The sequence below is a fragment of the Camellia sinensis genome, chromosome 3 (assembly GCF_055761805.1).
Source record: "Camellia sinensis isolate YWXY chromosome 3, ASM5576180v1, whole genome shotgun sequence".
Classification (NCBI taxonomy): Eukaryota; Viridiplantae; Streptophyta; class Magnoliopsida; order Ericales; family Theaceae; genus Camellia; species Camellia sinensis.
Window position 1 is genome coordinate 75,079,090 of NC_138963.1, and position 23,402 is coordinate 75,102,491.

General features: G+C 34.9%; 1 protein-coding gene across 3 annotated transcripts; it reads left to right on the forward strand.

The window, feature by feature from the left end:
• The first annotated feature begins 363 nt into the window (after positions 1 to 363).
• On the forward strand, positions 364 to 20,932 carry LOC114279383 (putative LRR receptor-like serine/threonine-protein kinase At1g06840). 3 transcript variants are annotated; one of them, XM_082920085.1, is made up of 21 exons: positions 364 to 505; positions 846 to 1,034; positions 6,915 to 7,065; positions 7,975 to 8,046; positions 8,208 to 8,279; positions 8,592 to 8,735; positions 8,900 to 8,971; positions 9,080 to 9,151; positions 10,235 to 10,312; positions 11,047 to 11,115; positions 11,376 to 11,444; positions 11,614 to 11,685; positions 11,884 to 11,970; positions 12,830 to 12,898; positions 13,069 to 13,574; positions 14,474 to 14,632; positions 16,005 to 16,288; positions 16,946 to 16,997; positions 17,418 to 17,668; positions 19,971 to 20,105; positions 20,448 to 20,932. In XM_082920085.1, exons 2-21 carry the CDS (start codon positions 917 to 919, stop codon positions 20,790 to 20,792), a joined length of 2,877 nt encoding a protein of 958 aa, XP_082776211.1. In that variant the 5' UTR covers positions 364 to 505; positions 846 to 916; the 3' UTR covers positions 20,793 to 20,932. The 3 variants fall into 3 exon arrangements, with proteins under 3 accessions (XP_082776211.1, XP_082776213.1, XP_082776214.1); XM_082920087.1 differs by having other exon boundaries at positions 14,546 to 14,632; XM_082920088.1 differs by lacking the exons at positions 364 to 505; positions 6,915 to 7,065 and having other exon boundaries at positions 896 to 1,034.
• Positions 20,933 to 23,402: the final 2,470 nt, after the last annotated feature.

Here is a 23,402-nt window from a genome sequence, read left to right on the forward strand (position 1 = left end):
TTTATAAAAAATTAAAAAATTACTAAAATAATTTATTCAAATAAGATCTTTTTATTTTATTTTATTTTTTAGTAATTTATTTTATTTTATTTTATTTTTCGTCCACCACCCTAAGGTTATTCAAAAAAAAACTCTCTCTCTCTCTCTCTCTCTCTCTCTGATAGGCCTCGTTAAAGCTCGACAAAAAAGTCAATAACGCCAACAAATTATCATACACAACATCACCTGAAAATGATGCGTAATCTCAACTTGGTCTTTTTCAATCTCTGCCCAGCAATTGTAATGGCGACTTCTTCAACTCCACACCTGAAAATGATGCGTAATCTCAACTTGGTCTTTTTCAATCTCTGCCCAGCAATTGTAATGGCGACTTCTTCAACTCCACACCTTCATTCTTCTTTTCTTCTTCTCACCCTCCCAAAAGAAAAAAACGCAAAAAAAAAAAAAAAAAAACACCAGAACCAAACCCATCTTCCTCCAGCTCCCTAGTTTCTTGCTCCTCAAGGTTGCTTCATTTTTTATACCCAGGAAATATATATCTATATATATATATATAGATGCAGATACATACCCACGTTTGCAATTTGTGAATACATTTATGTAATTTTTTTTTATCGTTTTTCTTGCCTGCCACGTGTTTGTCTTATTGCGCCTTAAACTGTTTGAACAGGGTTTTTAATTATTTTCTTTATTTGTTAAGGAATCTATATGTATATTTATATTTTGAAGTTGAAAATGCTTCTTATTATTTAATTTTGATTGAGAATTCAGTTATTTTATCTGGGTTTCTTTTATACATATATGCATGTAAATCTGTGTTTGCTTATTTCTCTTGCTCATTTCAGGTGGAGAGTTTGGGTGATTCAGATATTTAGGGTGTTTGGTTATGAGAGTTGTTTGAGAATTCTTGTCAATTATGTGTATTGAGATGTTCCGGACGAGGATTATGTTGTTTGGAACTGCTTTTGTTGTGTGGTTGTGTTGCTCTCATCTGTTTGGTGGGGCAGATGGCCAGGTTACTGACCCAGTGGAAGGTAACACTTTAATTTGCTTTTGTTTTTATTTGTTGTTATGTATAACATTTCTATGTTCATTAAACATTTCAAGAATTTTTGTTTAAATTCCTCATAATTTGCATTGTTTTTTTGACCCTTTTGAGCTCTTTTGTGCAATGACAATCTAACTTGCTTCTCAAGTTTTGTGAAACCTGTAAAATGAGAAAAAGTTCACTTCCATGTTACTTGGCTTGTAGAAATTTGGGAATTACATATATAAGTGCATTTTCTGCATGGTTTCAACTAAAGTAAAGAGACAAATATTATAGAGCTTCGTCATATTTAATGCCAAAGAGATTCTTCATATTTGTTACATTTTGACAAGAACTGCAAAAGATTTTTGTATCATAAAAAAATTCAATCCCTGGTAAAAGAATGGAACGGCTTTCACCTTATTTAAACCATAGTTCATGTATGATTATTCAAATTTCAAAGAATCTTGCAAATTTATTTGAGCTAAATTTCTAGCCAATTTCCTTGTTTGACGACCAAATTAAAGTGTTTCTTTACTCTGTTGATGCCACCGTCAATGCAAATAAGACTTAAAAATTGTGAGGAAAATCTTTAAGGAAATCAAGTTGTGGTCCTCTGAATTAAAATTACCAATTTGATTAAATCCTTATAGGTTTCATTGGGAGGTCAATTCTATGATGACGAAAGAAGAGAGTAGGTTCACCAAGCTGGGGAACCTATTTCTTGAGATGGATAGGCGCCTCGCTAGCTATTATCTATTTGGTTGATCAATCAGAGTTGTGCTTTTCCTTGAAACTGGAAAATCTGAGGGTCAATCTAGTTAAAAGAGAGCTGATGGTTTTGAATATTGCCACACATTTCTCAGGACTTCTGCAACAGTCCCTCCTAAAGGAGGTTGTACCCACTAGCCAATGGGGGTGTGCATAGATTGGTTTGGGTTGGTTGGGGGTATTTTTTTAGCCAAAAAAATTAGGCGGGCTGAATAAGTTTTCACCTGCCATCAGACTGCTTCAAAACCAGCAGTTTGATTGAAAAATATGCCACGTTTCAAACAAACGGACTGGGCGGGTTGGGAAAAAAGTTATTAACAGTGGCATTAGCAACAACATTTCTAAAACAACTAGCATGAGCCAAACCAAACCAAACCAAGCTTTAACTCCCATCAAATGGGGTCGGCTATATGAATCTTTCTTCTCCACGCGGCCCTATCAAAGGCCATTTCATTAGTCAAATTCAGTAGATTCATATCTCTATTTATAACGCTAGTCAACATTAATCTAAGCCTACCCCGTCCCCTAACACTTCCATCTACCGTTACAGCATCGCATCTCTTTACTACTGCTTCTGTTGGTCTCCGTTGAATATGACCAAACCATCTCAAACGATTCTCTCTCAACTTATCTTCTATCAGTGCTACTCCTACCCATTCCCGAATACACTCATTCTTAATCCTATCTTGTCTAGTCTTACCACACATCCACCTTAGCATCCTCATCTCAGCCACACTGATCTTATCTACATGTTGTTTCTTGGTTGCCCAACACTCCGTCCCATACAACATAGCTGGTCTAATAGCCGTTCTATAAAACTTACCTTTTAGTCTAGTGGGTATTCGTTTATCGCACAATACCCCAGACGCACTTCTCCACTTACACCATCCTGCCTTAATCCTATGGGCCACATCTGCATCAATCTCTCCCGCTGTTGTGATAATCGACCCTAAATAACGAAAATATTCACTCTTAGGCAGTTCTTGGTTCTCAATCTTCACTTCTCCTCTGCTTTCATTGTTACTGTTACTAAAATTACACTCCATGTACTCTGTCTTAGTTCTACTTATCCGAAATCCTTTAGATTCAAGAGCTTTTCTCCAAATCTCCAACTTTGTGTTAACTCCTTCTCTAGTCTCATCCACTAACACAATATCGTCTGCAAAAAGCATATACCATGGCACGTCATCCTGAATATTTATCGTCAACTCGTCCATAACTAAAGCAAAAAGATAAGGACTTAAAGTAGATTCTTGGTGTAACCTTACAGTGATAGGAAATTCATTTGTTTCTCCAGCTGGCGATCTAATAATGGTCACCACCCCTTCATATATGTCCCTAATCACGTCAATGTAGCCTTTTGTCACCCCTTTCTTCTCTAACGCCCACCATATTATATCTCGGGGCACTCTGTCATATGCTTTCTTAAGGTCGATAAACACCATATGAATGTCTCTTTTCTTTTCTTTATACTTTTCTATTACTCTCCTCAAAAGATAGATCGCTTTCATTATTGACCTACCAGGCATAAGCCCAAATTGATTCTCTGACACCTCTGTTATGTCTCACAATCGGCGTTCCATCACCCTCTCCCACACTTTCATTATATGACACATTAGCTTAATTCCTCTATAGTTGTTACAATTCTGGACATCACCTTTATTCTTATAGATTGGTACTAAAATACTCTTCCTCCACTCATCTGGCATGTTCCTAGTTAACAAAATTTTGCTAAACAACCTAGTCAACCAAGCAACTCCCTTTTTACTCAAACACTTCCAAGCTTCAATAGGGATATCATCAGGTCCTAAAGCCTTATTTGATTTCATCTTCTTAAGTGCAATCTCCACTTCAAAGTTCCTAATCCTGCGATAGAACCTATAGTCTTGGTTTATCGTATTACTGATTATTTCTTCCCCTATTGTCGTACTTCCATGTTCCTCATTTAACAGTTTCTCAAAATAATTCTTCCATCTTTCCTTAATCTCATCATCCTTCACCAATACCTTAGAATCCTCACTCTTAATGCACTTTACTTGATTAAAATCTCTTGTTTTCCTCTCCCGTATCTTAGCAAGTTTGTATACCCTCTTCTCTCCCTCTTTACTATCTAGTCTAGTGTATAGGTCATCATAAACTTTCAACTTAGCCTCTCTCACTACTTTCTTGACCTCCTTATTAGCCAATCTATAGCTCTTAAGGTTTTCCTCAGTTCTATCCTTCTGCCACTTTTTAAAGCACTCTTTTTTTGCCTTAACTACCGCTTGGACCTCTTCCCTTCACCACCAAGTTTTCCTAGAGCTGGGTCCCGTTCCTTTCGACTCTCCAAGCACTTCCCTTGAGATTCTCCTCATACAATTGGCCATCGAATTTCACATAGTGTTAGCATCACCTTCTAAGTCCCAAGTACCTTCCTTATCCATTCAATTCTTAAATATTTCTAGTTTATCCCCTTTTAAGTCTCACCATCTCGTCCTACGACGCCCACCATCCTTCCTAGCTTGGTATTGCCCTCTAAAACATAAATCTAGTACCAAAATCCTATGTTGAGAGACCAAACTCTCTCCAGGAATCACCTTACAATCATTGCATTTTAGGCAGTCCACTTTTCTCACTAAGAAATAATCTATTTGGCTCTTAACTAATTCACTCTTAAAGGTTATCAAATGCTCCTCCCTCTTCTTATACATAGTATTGGCCACCACCAGGTCAGAAGCCAACGCAAAATCTAAGATTCTCTCTCCAGCCTCATTTCTGTTACCAAAACCGTATCCACCATGCACCCTTTCATAACCTACTTTATCTATGCCCACATGGCCATTAAAACCTCCACCTATAACTAGGTTCTCTCCTATGGGTATCTCCTGTAAGATTTCATCCATTTGCTCCCAAAAATCCCTCTTAGTCTGATCATCTAACCCTACTTGAGGGGCGTAAGCGCTAATAATGTTCACTATATTCCCTTCAATAACTAGTTTAACTAGCATAATCTTATCTCCTTTCCTAGTGACTGCCACCATACTTTCCACAAGACCCTTGGCAATTATGATTCCTACTCCATTCCTGCGTCTATCCTTACCACTATAATAAAGTTTAAAACCAGTATCCTCAATTTCCCTAGCTTTCTCTCCCGTCCACTTAGTTTCTTGTATGCAAGCTATACTAACTCTCCTCCTAATCATAACATCTACCAATTCCATCGTCCTACCAGTTAAGGTTCCTATGTTCCAAGTGGCTATCCTAAACCTATAGTCTTGGACTAGCTTCTTTACCTACACTCGTCCAGAAAAACGCGGAAACCTTTGCCCATTTTTCACCGCACCCAAGAGTCGATGCGGCGCCCCTTGCTCACTTTTCGAAACACTCGGAGGCAAGCACAACGCGTCACTTGAGGGGAACGACCTAGCATTTAAACGATTCAAAGTAGGATTCATTTTCATAAGGGATCCGAGCGACTTTTTTACGTGTTGGCATCTGCTCAAGCCGCTTAGCCACGATCTCAACCTGCTTAGATCAGCGCAGGGTGGTGCAAATTGGCAGGTCAGCCAGTATTTTTAACACCCCCGGCACCCATGGCACAAGGGTCCCACTTATGGTAGGGTGTAAGAGAGGTAGCAAGTAAGCAACCTTGCCCTCTTTTTTGCTTTTTTGTCAAGAGTTTGATTCTCATGACTCAAACCTTTGCCATAGCTCTGGGGTGAATAGCATTAACCATCACGCTAGGTCACGACCTCTATAAGAGTCCCTCTTAGTCTTTGTTGGCATAATTACCACCAAAAAATAAATATAGGGCAAAAAAAAAATATTGAGTCAGAAAAATCATCACTATGAGAAGACACCAAATTTAATGTAGTTTGACTTACTCAGACTATGTCAGTGGATCTTTCCTCTTTGTCCATTATATTAAATCACGTGATTACACATCATCCACTATTACTAAAATAATAGTGGTCACACAAATAAAGGATTTATACAAAGCGGACTGAGGCATGGTAATATCACTTTCTTTAAAGAGATTCAAGCCCTCTACGGCTAGTAAATCCTTCAAACCATCTGGTGCAATAGACCATCTCAAATGGCTTGTCTTCCCCATGATACAACAACCGAACCATACATCGTGTTGGTTTAAGCCATCTCTGCACAAGAGCCCAAAGCTCCACCATAGAAACACCCTTACAAATTGCCTGAAATCTTTCTGTAAAAGCATAATAGAGAATATAAATAATGACAGAGCCATGTGATCACACATACTCTGCCTTAGCTTCTTCTTTACAAAAGCTCAACAATATATATAGATGATGATAGCTACACAATGGAGGCAAGATCCACAAATCATTATGACTTTCACACCATACATTAATTCACAACATTCATTTTCTCTTACATGTTTTTCATCTTCATGTTTTCCAGCACTCATTAATTCAAACACTATTGAACATTTAATATGTACTATTCTCCTGTTGACTTTACTCCACAATGCGATAATGGTTCACTATTTACCTTCTGATTTACCTCCTTTTTCTGTTACTTAATTTATGCATGTGGATATGAAAACAATATCAAATACAGAAACAATAATTTAGTAAATTTATTTTAATATTAAAATACACAAACACCAACAATATCTATGAAAATTCTCATGAATTAGAGCTATCTTCTAAGATCTCTAAGAACCTTCTTAGCTATCACATCAAGCAACTAAATGGATATCATGTAGTGTTCTGATTATAATAAATTTGACATTATATAGTACAATGTTTTTCTTGCTTGATTTTTGGCCTTCAACTTGGATAAAGGATCTATTTGCTGTAAGCTGGGATACGATTTTTTTCATGTAGACCTGAATAATACATTTAGATTAATGGCCTAGATTGGTGAACATTTTTCGATTGCTAGTTTTAGTTTATATGGTTTTCTCTGTTTAAGTGCCTATATGACTGGTAATTATGTGTTTTAAAAAAAAAAAAAAAATAGGATCATCCAAGTCCACAAGCAAACTAGAAATGCAATGACAACTTAACTGTGGATGATTTACAAATCATTTATTTTTCGATAGATGTAGAAGTTTAGTTAATCATGTTGATGAAATTGTGATGACCTTTTCTAATAATTTCAGTCACAGCATTGCACACCTTCAAGCAAAGTTTGATTGATCCAAATCAGAATCTCAGTAATTGGAATCGTGGAGATCCATGTATGTCAAATTGGACAGGGGTTTTGTGCTTCAATATGATCATGGATGATGGCTATCTACACGTTGAAGAATTGTATGATTTCAGTCTTTTCCTAATTATTTGTCCCTGTCCTGGAGGTTTGAACATGGATTTTTTGAATCGTGTATATAGGAAAGTAAGCTGGCAGTAACATATCCTGGCTTACACACCACTGGTACATTCATCAAAGTTTATAGCATATGTATAGGGATCTTCCATCTTAAGCCAGGTTATGTAGGAGGAAGATGTTAAAAAAGGATGTTTATTTGCAGATTATATTATATTCATTTTTAGTAAATTTGTCACTTCTTGGTCAAAGAGAACAGATACGATGGTTAGATATTTAGCAGAAACTGTCCGCCTAGAAGTTATGTTCCTGGATAATGTTGCTGAAAGACTCACTAGCTTATCCCAAATTATGTGCCTAGAAGCTATGAAGCATGGCTACTCCAAAAATATTGTTGTACAAGTACTAGGTACACTTAGTGGGTCCGCAAAATATGTATCGGTACACGACTTTGAGTACAGCTTGGATACTGGGCGGATAAAAGATGGTCACGTTTTGGATACTTTTGTGGGTACATCGAGTCATAAATATATATTTTTAAAAAATTATAGGGGTGTGTTAGCCAAAACACACTATTGAATCCTTCAAAAAGGACCACGTTGCCTAACATATGGCAAAATTGAATTCCTGAAAGATCATCTTGTTAGATAAATAAATTTTAAAGTATGGAAAACTATAAATGTATATAACTTTTACGACAAGAAGTTAGTAAGTTTGCTAGCTATAAGCCTTCCTTTATGTTTTTACTATTGCATGAACCAAGGGTTCTAAGTAATATAATAGAAGATGTAAAGACAATATGATTTGTTTAAATCTGATGTAACGATATGTACCTATACAAAATAGTTTCTTTGCCTTCTAAATTTGCAAGTTGGTTTATATGTTTTCTTTTGCAGGCTACTACAGAATATGAATCTGTCAGGCAGTTTATCTCCAGAGCTTCATCGCTTATCTTATATGAAAAGATTGTGAGTCAGAGTATTTGTGGAATGTTTACCATTTAATCGTATAACTTGGTGCTGCTTTTGCTCTATCAATCCTCCGTAGGGATTGTGTTTTTTCTACTATACAAGTGGATTGTAATTTTCATTTGTTGACTGACATATGTTCTTTTCTTTTGTTCTTAAAGGAATGTTATGTGGAATAAGATAAGTGGAAATATACCGAAGGAGATTGGCAATATTACATCTTTGATACTCTTGTAAGTTGAAGTAGTTGTTTGATGGGTTGGCTAGATATTCATATTCCATATTGTTTACCATCTGATCAAATTCTAGTATTATTAAGAAATCCCCTAAGCTAATATGTTCATACATATAGAATGGCTTCTCATTTATACTTATCAGGAAAGAAATAAATTTTTATTTCTGAATTGTTGGAGCTTCAGATATCTGATCAAATATAATATATATAGACATAGACATCAATATATTTCTTGCTTGGTAATTGAGTTGTGAGAAAGTGCACCATATTTTTGGATGTTCCTCATTCTGTATGATCTTCTATTTTCCAGGCTCTTGAGTGGAAATCGACTCACAGGTTCCTTGCCTGAAGAGATTGGTTATCTTCCTAATTTAGACAGAATTCAAATTGACGAGAACCAAATATCTGGACCAATACCTAAATCATTTGCGAACTTGAACAAAACAAAGCATTTGTAAGGATTTTGACTCTATCTATAGCCTAGATAAGGCTGGCTAGTTGTTGCTTCTCTTTATCTTCTTCACTGTGATTTATTATTTGTTATTATTACTATTGTTTTTGTTGTAATTAGTGTTTACTATAATTGATATTATTATTGTTACTTCATCCCTTGAGCAGCCACATGAACAACAATTCAATTAGTGGGCAAATCCCTCCTGAACTGTCTAGTCTCCCAGAACTTGTTCACTTGTAAGTTGGTAATTTGTTGCGTTTACTTGTAATGTGGTAATGTGGTGTTCTTTTACTTCAAATGCATTTGGACATTTGGCTTGTCTTTAATGATGTAAAATTCTGCAGGCTACTTGACAATAACAACTTATCAGGGTATCTTCCGCCAGAGCTCGCCAATATGCCTAAACTACAGATAGTGTATATTTTCTTGCTTCAGTAGTTATTAGAATACAATTTTCACTTTATTAGCTTTTAAAATTTTGCATTTTCTTAATTTTTTAAGTCAAATGCTTTTTACATTTGTGATGTAATAGTTAATCATGGATGAAATAGTGTTTTTTTATTATTTTAAATGATGCTTAAATTTTAGATTTAGTGGGAATTAACAAATAAATATATATTTTCATATCTTAACTTTTTAAAAATACCCTTGTTAGTGCCCGTGCCCGTGCATCTTAGTTAGCAATAAGGGTATGGCATTGCAATCTGGCTATAGTGCCAATGTGAATACAAGAATAAGTGCATTACATGTTGTACATGTTATATATATCAAGAGTAAACCCCATGTAGCTGGGATCAAAGTTGTGTTACCAGAAAACGCTATATCCTAGCGAATGATTTATCTGTACTCACGTTCCGAAACATGGTACACTTTCGTTCCAAAATAGTAAATTTTTTAAGCAATCTCAAAAGTTTTTTCCAATATATTTCCTTAAATAACCTTAGGAGGAAAAAAATCAAATATAACGAACTAAAATCTAAGGTGAGTTAAGTTTTGAAAAGACAAAAACATCAAAAAGGGTCATCATAAATTGCTCATAGAAATGTTTTGCTACATGACCACACACACAAAAACAAAAATAAAAATAAAAATGATTGAATGCATAATAGTTAAAAGAAAATTACTCTAGAAATACCTTAAATTCTTAAGTGTAACATATACAAGTCAGCCTCTATCGTACTACATTTTGGAGCATGTGGTGTACATTTTAGAGCATGTGGTGTACTGCATTACTGTTCCCCGTTCCACGTACTGGAAATATCCACATTCCAAGTACCATAGGATCAAAGGCTTTTATTGAGTTGGTGAGCACAATGCATTAGTGAAAGAAGAATATACACGTGCATCTATATGGGTGTAGATTAGCTTTGGAATGTTGCTTTTTGCTTTTGATTTCCTCTTCATTATATCACTGAGGAAACATTTTCCCCCCGTTGAAAAAGCACATTAGTTTCTTGTGTCTAATATCTCATAAGTTATCTTTTTTGGTTATTTGACAGTCAATTGGACAACAACCACTTTGATGGGGGGGCTACAATACCAGCTACATATGGCAACATGTCTCATTTGATGAAGTTGTAAGTGCATATAGTTTATATTTGATCTCTTAGGAGCATCTCCAATCCTTGCTCTATCCCTTTCAATCAAATTTCAGTGAAAATTTGATTAAAGCTTCGACATGATATGGAACACTTAAATCCTTGCTCTTTTTTTCATCAATTTTTTCGAAAACTTCCAAACTTGTCATAAACCTGTTTTAACTATTTTTGATGAAAGAAAACCATCTCCAATACTTGTTTTAAAATTACATCAAATTTGAATAAAAATACGAATGTTGGAAATTTGGTGAATGATTTGGTTAATTCCTGGTTTGGTGAAATTTTTTCCTCTCCCTTCATTTGATGCAAGTTTGGTGAAATGATTGAAGTTCACTTTTAACTGTTTATTCATCAAATTTGAATTTGATAAAGAAGTTATGAGGATTGGAGATGCTCTAAGTACATAGAAAAAGGTCTAAAACATGAGACAAGGTGCCATGATCTCTATTTTGTTTTTGCTTGAGATGTAACCCAGGAGGCACGATGCTATAGCTTCATAAAGCCTTCTCTTTTTGTTTGAATTAAATTAAAAAACTGTAGTACAGTGAGGGGGAGAGAGAGGAGATTTCTTGATACATTGACTAGTTGTTGACAACCTTTCATTTCCTTGAAAGATTTATTTGTTTTTCTCATGAGATCAAGGAACATGCATTTGCACATGTTTCAGAAACTTTTAAAGATTGGTTGTGACTCAGTATTCTTGGCTGTGTCAGGAGTCTTAGGAACTGCAGCTTGCAAGGACCAATCCCCGACATGAGCAGGATGCTGAACCTTTCTTATATGTATGTTCATGAATATCTATCAGACATTATGGAACTAATTATGTGCCAATGCTCCTCTTGACAGTTTACCATCATTTTTTGCAAAATAATTTCATATCTCATATGACAATAGGCTTCCCTGTTGGAGAAGCTACAAAAATCATGCTGAAAAAAGTTCGATGCCTGGTTATTTGAAGACAATTCTGTAGTCATTAATTTTTTTCGGCGTATATGCTTTATATATATGATTTTGTCAACTAATGATGACTTTTACATTTCAGTGACCTCAGTTCAAACCAGCTTAGTGGATCCATACCACAAGTTAAGCTTTCCGAAAATATCACAACTATGTAAGAACACTCCACCTTTGATGTTTTAGTGTTAATCTAATCATATTGCAATACTCTATACAGAGTATTAATAAGAAAAATTATACTTTTCAGAATTGAAAATACTAGTCATCTATGACACTGCCAGTTTTCTGGACTTATGCGTCAATCATTAATAAAAATTTTGCAGTGATTTATCAAACAACAATCTTAATGGAACCTTCCCTGGCATCTTTTCAGGCCTGCCTCAACTTCAGAGATTGTGAGCATTCTTCAACTTTTTCCCCCTTTTCCATATAAATTGCATGGTTCCATAAACAGTAATGTTTGAAACTATTTATTTGAATTACGTGTCTACTTGCTTTATTTTGTGTTCCATAAAATTTAGAGCTACTGATGCCTATGACTTTAATTATTTAATGGAATGATTGGGTTAATATTGCATGTTATTTCATTTCAGGGCACTTGCAAACAATTCACTAAGTGGTTCTGTTCCATCCAATATCTGGGAAAATAGAACTTCTAATGGTACCGAGAGACTCATCGTGTAAGTTGTGTAAGACATGAAATGAAGAAGTCAATCATTTCCCACCCCACCCCCACCCCCACCACACTTGCATGTGTATGCATGTGTGTGAGCATGTGTACTCCCAAGCATTCTCATACTTGTTTTGCTACCAACACAGTTGAAGATTTGTTGCAAGTTTAAACATTCTCTGTTTGTGGTCCAACTTGTCAAATTTATTCTTAGACTTTGATGGGCTTTTGGTGAGGCTAGTTGATATTAATTTTTTCTTGAAAAGCTCTATGATCTTTGATACGGTAGGGATTTTCAAAACAATGTGTATGCGAGTGTGTGTTCACTTGTGCACTCTCAACCATCTCATACTTGTTTTATTATTGAAGATTTGTTGTGCGTTTAAACATGATCTTTTGTGTTCCAACTTGTCACTTACTTTCTTAAATTTTCATTTTTTTATTTTTATTTTTTACTTTTGATTTTGATTCATGGGTTTTAGGTGAGGTTAGTTGATTTCTTGAAAGGCTTTATGCTATGCAACTGAATTTTCAGAAATTTGTTTGTGTGGTCACATGTGCATGTGCACTATCAAGCATCTCATACTTATTTTGCTAATAACAAAGTCGTAAGATTTGATGCAATGTCAGGCTGCTTTTTGATACCCAGGTTGTAACTTTCTTTATTTGACTCTGACAAGTTTTAGGTGTGCAGGTGGTTGATACTTGTTTTGTTAACGACGATTTTGAAAATTTATTGCAAGTTTCTGCTTGCTGTTTTTGAGATCCAAATTGTAACTTTCTTTGTTAGACTCTGATAGGTTTTAGGTGTAAAGTTAGTTGATTGATATTGCCTTTGCTTGAAACGTTTTATGTTCATTGGTCTACAGGGATTTACAGAACAATATGCTTTCAAATATCTCAGGCAGTGATAACCTACCTCCAAATGTTACTGTTAGGTTTGTTTGCCATCTTCTTCCACACTGAAATGTTTCTTAATATAGATATGTTTCCTCTGTAAAAATCTTAGATTTTTTACTTTTTAGATTCTAGTTAAGTATTGATAGAGACATAGCAGGTTCATAGAGTAATGTTCCCTCTTGTCTGTTATTTGTTTAACAATTTGTAGGCTTCAAGGAAATCCAATATGCTTAAATACCAACCCGGTCCAGTTTTGTGGATCTCAGAATGAAAATGACAGTAATATCCAGAGCTCAACAAACTCCACTGGTGCTTGTTTCGTGCAATCGTGCCCACCCCCTTACGAATATGCCCCATCATCACTTGTACCATGCTTCTGTGCTGTGCCTTTGATCGTTGATTATCGGCTGAAAAGTCCTGGATTCTCAGATTTCCGGCCATACACCAATCTATTTGAGGAGTACCTAACCTCTGGTCTCGAGTTGAAGGCTTATCAACTTGACATTGCTACTACTCCTATGTGGGAAATAGGTCCCCGACTGAGAATGTACTTGAAGATTTTTCCTGTATACATTGACAACACCACTCATTTATTCGATAGGAGTGAGGTTCTACGAATTCAGGGTTTGTTCACAAGATGGGAGATTCCTGATAGTAAAATTTTTGGACCTTATGAGGTTCTCAACTTCATTCTGTTGGACCCTTATAAAGAAGGTTTGTCTCATAAACCTCATCTGACGGTTTTTGCTTTGGACTTTCTTGATATAGATATAATTAGTTATGGCCTTTGTATTTCTGTTTCTGGGGGAAGGTTGTCTAATTGTTTTTTCTGCTCTATGCCTCCATCTGAAAATATGGATAACCAAGATGTATATATATTAGTGTTGTTTTGCCCTGGCGTGGTGGTAAGAATAGGTTATGAAATTGCAGAAGTGGACATGTTTGTGCATAAAGAGGAGATGAATATGCCAATTTGTTGTAACTAATTACCAAATAAAAAATTAACAAGTTGATTATTTAGATTAATTCAATATACCAATTCCAATATCTCGATCATGCATAAATTATCTACAAAAATATGGTACTAATAAAGTAAAGACCATGAACATAGTGATATATGTAGAAAATCCTTGGGAACAATGACCCCCTTGGGTAAAAACCCACAGGCCACCCTGCTTGTCAAAATCCATGAGATCAAAAGTTTAATAAAATGATCCAAATGACTTACGACCCAACCCTGAATGTGTTAGACTTTACTTTTTCACCTTCAAGCTCCTAAGTTTGAATTCTGCTTTCAAGTGGGTCTAACACTGTTGTTAGTCTCCCCTTGTCTAGATCTCCACTCCTCACTGCTCCAATTGCAATGACTAGTGGTCAAGAATAATCAATGTACCCCGCTGAAACTATTGTTTATGATGCTTGGATCACAATATCGGATGATCACTCAGCGGGATAACATTCACCTAAAAAGCAACTACAAATACATCAATGCCATTCTAATCAACAAAATACACAGTCAAGCTTACCTACTTTCATTTCATATACAGATAGGAATGGACGGATGTTGCATAACTTTTAGGGGGGTTTTCTCATAATTTTAGTTTCTGTTGCAGCGGACCTCTCCTCTTCAAAATCTGGTATTAGCAAGGTAGCACTGATTGGCATTGCACTTGGGACGATTGCAGGTGCAGTTACATTATCCGCAATTGTATCACTTCTTATATTGAGATTGAATGCGAGAAAACGCCATATATCTTCAAGAAGACATCTATGTGAGTATATTGCAGTTACCATTATCTGACGTGAAAGTAAAATTTATCATGATTCTCCATTGTTTAGTTCCTAATTTTAGTAGTTGACAACACAAATTTCAATTTGTTGGCAATGGTGATCTTGTATTCTAATTATTGACAACAACTATAGTATGATACTGGGATTTATTAAAGCATATCCTCGTATGCTTTATACTGGGGTGACCGTTATTTTTTTTCAAAGAACTGGGATCATTATTAAATTTATCATGATAGATTTTTCAGATGAAAAAGAAGCTGTTCTACAGACTATTAAATGTGTTGGAGATGCATGTTGTCCGCCCTGAATTACTCAGAGCTGTAATTATATAACGTTGTATATGGCCATCTTTGATTGTTTTTAATTTGAAAACTTAAAAAGAATGGTTTTTATACATGGGCAAACTGTATGTAAGCACTTGTGTCTCACCATATTTTGGTTGCGTTTTATGATTTCTTATACTGCATGTTCAACCCTGACCATTAGGATTTTAAAATACCCAATATAAAATATTTGATTTACCATGGGCCTTACGGGCCTGTGGTATGCAGTTCACCTTCCAAAACACCAAGTGGGGGGCACAAATCCCATGAAGGTAGTTTCGTATATAATTTTTTTTAGCAGTGTGAAAATATAAATACACGTAAACAAATATGTATATATTTATAACAAGTGCTTGTAGTTAGAATTACGTTGTAAATTAACTGGAAGTTGTCTGAACCGTACTTGATAAAGATCCTCTATTGTAATTCATTTGTGAAGGAGAAGGATTGAATTTGAGGAAGCTACATGATGTTATATCTGCATTTAATGCTTGAAAGAAAAACTTGGTTGTATTATATTTATTAGATGTATTAGCTATGTGTTGGCAATGAACTGAGGCAACTTGGGTATGATTCTGATCAAATAATTGATGGAGAACAAACAGAATCTCTAACCCAAACTAGCTATATGCCTATAAGATGGTTCATGAATTTCAACCCAAAAAATGTGTTGGAATAACCCTTTGTCATAAACATCCCTGTTAAACTATGTATTGACCCTTTTTTCCTGAATATTGGGATTGCTATGCATCCTCTTGTAATAGAATTATTGACTAACTGCTGTATTACAGCATTGGCAATTTGTAAATTGTAAACTAAAGGCTATGTGTTTGAAGGCTGGACAAGTGTATTGTGTTACTCAGCTCACAACTCAGCGCCTTTCCATTTGAAATGCTTTTAATGTGATATATGGGAATTGTAGTCCCTAAGACTAAGTCTGAATGCATGAAATAAAAGTGAAGATATATTAGCTTCCAAGAAATGGTTATCATCATATGTAACACTGACTTCACATTATATGTTTTTGCAGTGTCTAAGATCTCTTTCAACATTGATGGTGTAAAAGGTTTCACTTACGGAGAAATGGCACTTGCAACTAACAATTTTCATGCTTCCACTCAAGTAGGACAAGGAGGGTATGGGAATGTCTATAAAGGTATTCTAGCTGATGGCACAGTTGTGGCCATAAAACGTGCACAAGAAGGATCATTGCAGGGTGAAAAGGAATTTCTCACTGAAATAAAACTGTTGTCAAGGTTACATCATCGGAACCTGGTTTCTTTGATTGGATACTGTGATGAAGAAGGTGAACAGGTACCTTTCTACTTACTTGAAAACTTAAATTCATATACACTTACCTGTCTAGACTGCATTTTGGGAGTTTGAACACCATCCCATCAACCAAAAATCCAACCCTGTCAAAGGTACTACCACTATTTGTTCCAAAAATGAGGAATAGTGTATATGTTGTGAGAATATTATATAAATATATTAGATTGTGTGAATATTAAATTGATTGTAGAATATAAATTTATTCTTATTTCCCTTTTTTGAGTAGGTCCATATAACTTGGTTGTACTCTTTGTATTATTGATAATGGAATATATGAATTCTCTCAGAAAACTTACATATGTATATCCACCCTTCCATCTGCCGCTTGGCCAGTAATTAATGTTCATTGTTGAACAATTGAGCAACAGAGTCAACCTACTGACAAAATAGATGAGTGCATGTGTAGGAAATTGGGAAGTAGCCACTTCCATTACTTTGTCTCTTCTTTCAAAGTGACAGTAACCTTTTCATTTATTTCTTAACGATTGGTCTTATGCTTAACCTCCTGGAAATTAACAGTGTTCTATTCTTCTGGTCTTCGTTGAGCAAATATTTTATTTCTCTACCATCTATGGAAGCTTTTATTTTGTGCCAGGAAAATTGGTTAATTTAATTTGTCTTTCCCTTCTTGGCATGTAGATGTTGGTTTATGAGTTCATGCCCAACGGTACCCTGAGGGATCAGCTATCTGGTATATTCTATAAACTTCTTTTAAGTTTGCTTCTTAGCAATTCGTCCTTTATTATTTATGGGTTTTCTTCTGGAAATACTAATTGGAATCATGAGTTAACTGGTGGCACTTGCTTCAGAACTCACAATTTCAATTAAAGAAATTAGAAACAGTAGAAAATGCTCTTTCGAATTTTCGAATCACCCAGGAAAATACTATTACCTTAGGAAAATTGGCTGAAAAATACTGTCTTCAATTAAAAATTGCAGAAAATCTGGAAAATACTGTCTATAATTTTTTAATTAAGCAGGAAAATATTATCACCTTAGGAAAATCCCCTCACTCTTTCCTTCTGTGCATGTGTAAGAAATTGAGGCTATATTATTAATATGTTAATTACTTGGTGCTTGCATATATGTTTTGATGTTTATGATACCACAGGTAAGCTTAAAGCGCCTATGAGTTTTGCCATGAGATTGAAAATTGCTCTAGCTGCAGCCAAGGGCATTCTCTATCTACATATGGAAGCCAATCCTCCAATATTCCATCGTGATATCAAGGCCAGCAATATATTGTTGGATTCTAAATTTACTGCAAAGGTTGCCGATTTTGGACTTTCACGGCTTGCCCCCATCCCTGATATTGAAGGAACTATACCTGCTCATGTATCCACAGTCGTTAAGGGGACTCCGGTAAGCTTGACTCTTTTTTATGACACATCTTCACAGAACATTTGAAATCAAAGACAGTTTGAAGCAAGAAATTTTTATCCAAATTCATAGATCTGTAGTACGCCACAGATATGGGGATTGAGATATCGCTAACTAATGTTTATGATCAAGTCTCGGTGATATATTATAGATCATTAAAATATTATGTACTTGTGAGAGTCCTCTTTTTTTTTTCTTTTTTTTTTTGAACAGTACTTGTGAGAGCTTGATATGCATTGTTAGGCCCATTCTTTATAGCAGTTTAAGCTTTTGGGGTATTGGTCACTTAGCATGGTATTAGAGCTTTGGTTCTAAGAGGTCCTGGTTTCAAGTTTCCCCATGTGTATTTGTTTCCCCCTTCTGTTGCCCATGTGGACTTTTTGTGTGTGGTGCGCGTGCATTTGCACCCAGTTTGGTCAATATTTCTCTAAATGTAAGTGGCTGTTATACAGAAGGGAGGGTACAAGAGCTTTATGTACATTGTTGTGCTCTCCTTAACAACTTAAGCTTCTTTCGAGCCAAGTTGTTGTCTGCCACTCATCCAAAAGAATTGGACCAGTGTTACCAGAAGCGCTAACATCCTAGCGATTTAAGTTTTTGAACACACGTTCCGAAACATGATACACTTCCTTTCCAAAATGATAAATTTAGCCATCCAAAAGGATCCCATGATTTTGTCTACGTTTTTCATTAAAAGTTCATCTTCATAGGGAAAGAGGCAAATATAATGAACTATAATCTAGATGGAATGGAGTTTTGGATTGACAAAATGTAAAACAAATAGGTCATATTGTTCATAGAATTATGTTATTGCATGATTAGTTTAAAGAAAAATATATATATATATAATATGGTGGATGTCAAACTAAGAATTCTACTCCTATCGTAACACATATTAGAGCACGTGGCGTACTACGTTCCCGTTCTCATTCCTCATACCAGAATGATCTGTGTTCGGGTAACATAGATTCGGACTTAGGCCTTGTTTGGAAACCCTCCATTTTAGTCAAAAAGTCAAAAAGTTACTAAATTATCCAAAAAGCCAACAACTCATATCAAAAAGTCAAAGATTCTCTTTTCTCTCTACTTTTTGTACATCTTTTCGTAAAAAGCCAAAAAGTCATTCCAAACATACTAGTTTTTTTTAGCTCATATTTTAGCCAAATAGCCAAAAAGTTACTAAATTAGCCTGTTCCCAAGTGTCATTTTTACTTTTCGTTGATCTCCAGTTGATACAGATTTGTAATCCCAGCTACGTATGGGTGGCTAGATGGATTCTTCTGTGCAGTCATACCAGTTCTTAAAAATCATCCACCCAGTAGAAGAAAATGTCAAAAAAAAAAAAATCATGATCCATGCATTAATAAATGACCACTCTATCAATGGGTTGTATGTGTGCATAATCATTGTCAAATTTACAATGATTCTTATGGTAAATTTGAGTACAATACTACATTATCATCTATTGTAAAAAACATTTGGTTGGTGCGTTTCACATGATGCATTCTGATAATTTGATTCATGGATCTGAAAGTTAAAATAACTGTTTGGGTTGCTTTGATTCATTGAGATCAATCTTAGAGTTCAAGGAAACTGATATGTAGTTCCCAAAGTAGAAGTGTAAAAAGTGTACTGAGATTCTTTATTTCTTTTCTGTTTTGGTAAAAATATTTTGAGACATGTAAAAGTTGTATTGAGATTCTTTCTTTCTTTTCTGTCTTTGGCATTTTCTTTCTCTTATTGACGGCCGAGTGGTTGTTATTAGCATGACCCATCTTAAAATGAACCTTAAGAAATACAATTACCGACACGCTGACATAATAAATTTTTAAAATGTCGGACATGATGTTTAGGAGACACAAAATATATTGTTTTATAAATATTGTATCTCATATATAACTATGTTGTTTAAATATAATATAAAATATAAAATAACACTATTTCCTATAAAATTTTATATATAATATGCATTTATCATTGTTTCATAAGTTATTTTATTCACACTTGTAATTAATTTCATCTATGTATGAGCAATGAACATGTGTCTCTTAAGCGTCCAAAGTGTGTTTTGGTCTAAAAATATGTCCAATACATGTGAAGAAGTATTCAACGAGTGTCCGTATCTAACACCGACACGCTACCTTGTTAGAATTGAGAAGTGTTGGTGCTTCTTAAGCGATCGTCTAGTTAAAATTGTTAATGTGTGAAACTTAATGGTAAAATGTAGTATCTGTTATGTGAAGACATTATCTAGTGTGAAACTTGAACATCATTTTGTTTGTAGGGGTATCTCGATCCAGAGTATTTTCTCACTCATCAACTGACAGACAAAAGTGATGTTTATAGTCTCGGTGTTGTATTTCTAGAGCTCTTGACAGGAATGCATCCAATCTCACATGGCAAAAACATTGTTCGGGAGGTAGTACCTCACCACTTATTTGTATTGAAGGTTTAGTTAGAAAGCAGTGTATATATGAAGCTATATCATATTTTTAATGGCATGTTGGTCCCGTCTGGTGTTTTTACCTTCTTTGTTTTTGAAAATTTATGTCAGTGTTTATTGCAGCTTTTATTTACAGCTTACGAGACAGAAATAACTTAAATAAGTTGGAAAAAAATGATTATTAGAAAGTATGGGAATGGGTGTTTTTAGCTTCTGTTTCTAATTATTAGCTTTTAGCAAGTTGCACACTGTTCATATCTCTCCATCCACATTAACTTAAACCATCTATCTTCTATGTTTTTCTTCCAACTTTGTCAGGTAAACATTGCATGTCGATCTGGAATAATCTTCTCTGTTATTGATGAACGAATGGGATCCTATCCTTCTGAATGCGTGGAGAAGTTTGTAAGCTTGGCCCTCAAGTGTTCCCGAGAAGAGACAAGCGCACGACCTTCAATGGCAGAGGTGGTTCGGGAACTTGAAAGCATAGGACTTTTAATGCATGAGTCAGACAGCAAAGTAACAGAATCGTTTATTACTGACCCTGCTAAGGTTGTGAGCCCTCCATCTTCGTCCTCTAACATGAATCATCCTTACGTATCAGCAGATGTCTCTGGCAGTGACCTTGTTAGTGAAGTCATGCCTGCCATTACACCTAGATGATTTTTCTCCCAACTTCTGTATTTTAGTCCACATTTGTTCAATTTGATTTGTAAAATTCTGATAGCTCACATTTGATGTTGTTGTCATACAATAATAGTTTTGCTTACAATCCATTGTATTTCTTGAATATTTGTGTGATACCTCTGTGCTATTTGAAATGGGTTGGGCTTATGTCAAGTTCAAATTTAAACTTGAGGGACCCTGTGAAGCCAACCACAAATCCCTTTTCAATGATTCAAATAGTTCATTTTGTAGGGTTTTGAGTGTATATTGTGGGGAGTAGAAATCTGTCCCACATCGGTTCACTAGAGACTCTTGACCTACCCTATAAAGTGTGCCATGCCCACAAACCTCCAAGAGGCCTTTTCTAATGAAGGATAAACAAAACTGTACATGCTCCTATGATACCAAAGGGACTGTATGTTGGTGCGTGCATTACATCGATTCACTAGGGACTCTTAACCCCCCTTATAAAGTGTGTCATGCTCACAAACTTTCAAGAGGCCTTTTCTAGTGAAGGAAAAACAAAAACGTGTGTGCCCTTATGGTATAAAGTAGACAATAGCTTGGTACGTGCTCTGGGAGTGGGGTGGTCTGCACATATATCATTCATGAAAAAAGTTAGGTCAATTTGATAATCATAACATTTTATTGGATCAACCTAATTTTTTTTCATGAATTATACACAGTGAGTTATACAGAATGAACGGCTCAGATCATCAAAATGGGATCCGTGATGGACTCCATAAGCCGCTCAAATTCTCTTAAATTCCTAATTGAACTTTGAGAGAAACCCCATTATACTAATTCTTCATATATTTTAAGTTTGTAATAGATTTTCCCTTCATAAAAGGGCTGGTTGGCCCGTTTGTCAATTAACAGATTTTAGCTATACCACATTACAAATAGGAATAAATAAACAAATTAGCGGTGAATACAAATGCGATTTGTTTACAATCTTACATTTGACTTTTCTGATGATTTGATGAATGAAGAACATAGGTTGAGTTTGATAGCTGTTAATAATTATTTTCTTAAATAGTTACAAATATGACAATTTTGAAAAAGAAATAAAAAAGCAAAAAGTATTATTGAGTTTCTACCGGTTCTAAATTGTGTGTTTTATATATAATAGTATAGATGAGAACCTTGCTGGTCGACTGGGTGATTTTATTTCCACACACCATTTAGTCTATGTGCACATACTTAATGAATAAATTTTATATTACAATTTTACCACTTAATAAAATTACTAATATAAACATGAGTACACACATTTAACTTCAATTTAAATTTTCTTAGTGCACATCTTTGCAATTAAAAAACTCTCACTACACATGCATTAGAAGTGTAAAATTAAACACACTAAACCCTAGTCTTAATTATTCTCCAATATTTTTCACTCAACCTTTCAAAATCCACGTCTCTTCTAAAAGTCTTCATCTTCCAAGTTCATTGTCACCCAAACCTCTCATTAGTTTAGTATTTGAATCATTTGTCATTGTTATGGAGGTTTTGAAAGATAAAAATTCAGATTTTAATATAGAAATCATTCTTCACGATAAAATACACAATAAAAACAAGAGTTTTTATTTATTTATTTTGTTTTGTCAACATTGTAGAATTTCTTTGGTGAAGTAAAAGACAGGTACTAGACATGGGGACATTCATCATCTCTTAACAATACCATTAGCCACACAAAGAGGTGCAGTTTATACTCCTTCCCAATAATAATATTATATCTTTAACATGAATCTCAACAATGGAGCTTCATTCTCTAAGGTTTATGATTTTGTACAGAATGAAGCAACAACGGAGGTTTGATAGGGTTTATCATACGAAAGGATATCTCTATAACTGAGTGAGTGTGTAATAAGTGAATGTGTACATTTTGATTTTTTCATTATGAAAGGATATATTTGGAATAATATTGTGCGCTTGTATGTGGAGCAAGCAAATTATAATTATTTTAGTGTGTGAACTGAGAGGGGTGTGCACTAAGGCCATGTTTGTTTGGGCGGACTGGATTAGCATTCCCATGACTAATAGTCTTAGGACTACGAATCCGTTAGATTATGTATCCTATCTTAACTAATAGTCAAGTTTAAAATAATTAGTCCGTACTTCAATTGTTTAACCAAATATCGGATTAATAATTTTATTAGACTATTAGTCCAATCCCAAGCTCATGTCCACCCAAACAAACATGGCCTAAGAGTAAATGGTGTGTGGAAATAGAATTTCCTTGGTCAACTATATGACATTTAGGGCATGTTTGATTGGGCGGATTAGAGCATGGGATTGGGATTATTAATCCGTGAGCCCAATTATCCTATATTTGTTTTAACATTTTGGTTTATGATTATTAATCCAATGAATAATTAATCAAACAAATTTATAGGATTATTAGTAATAGGGTAGGGGTGGGATTATTAATCCAATGGATATTAATCCAATTGGATAGTGAATACCACACTAATTTAATAGGATTATTAATATTTCACTATTAATCTTATGAATCAAACATGACCTAAATGCCTTCTCTTTAAAAACAAGTTAATGTGACAAGTATAATTGAGGTGCCACCTTGGTTTGTAAGAATTTAAGTTA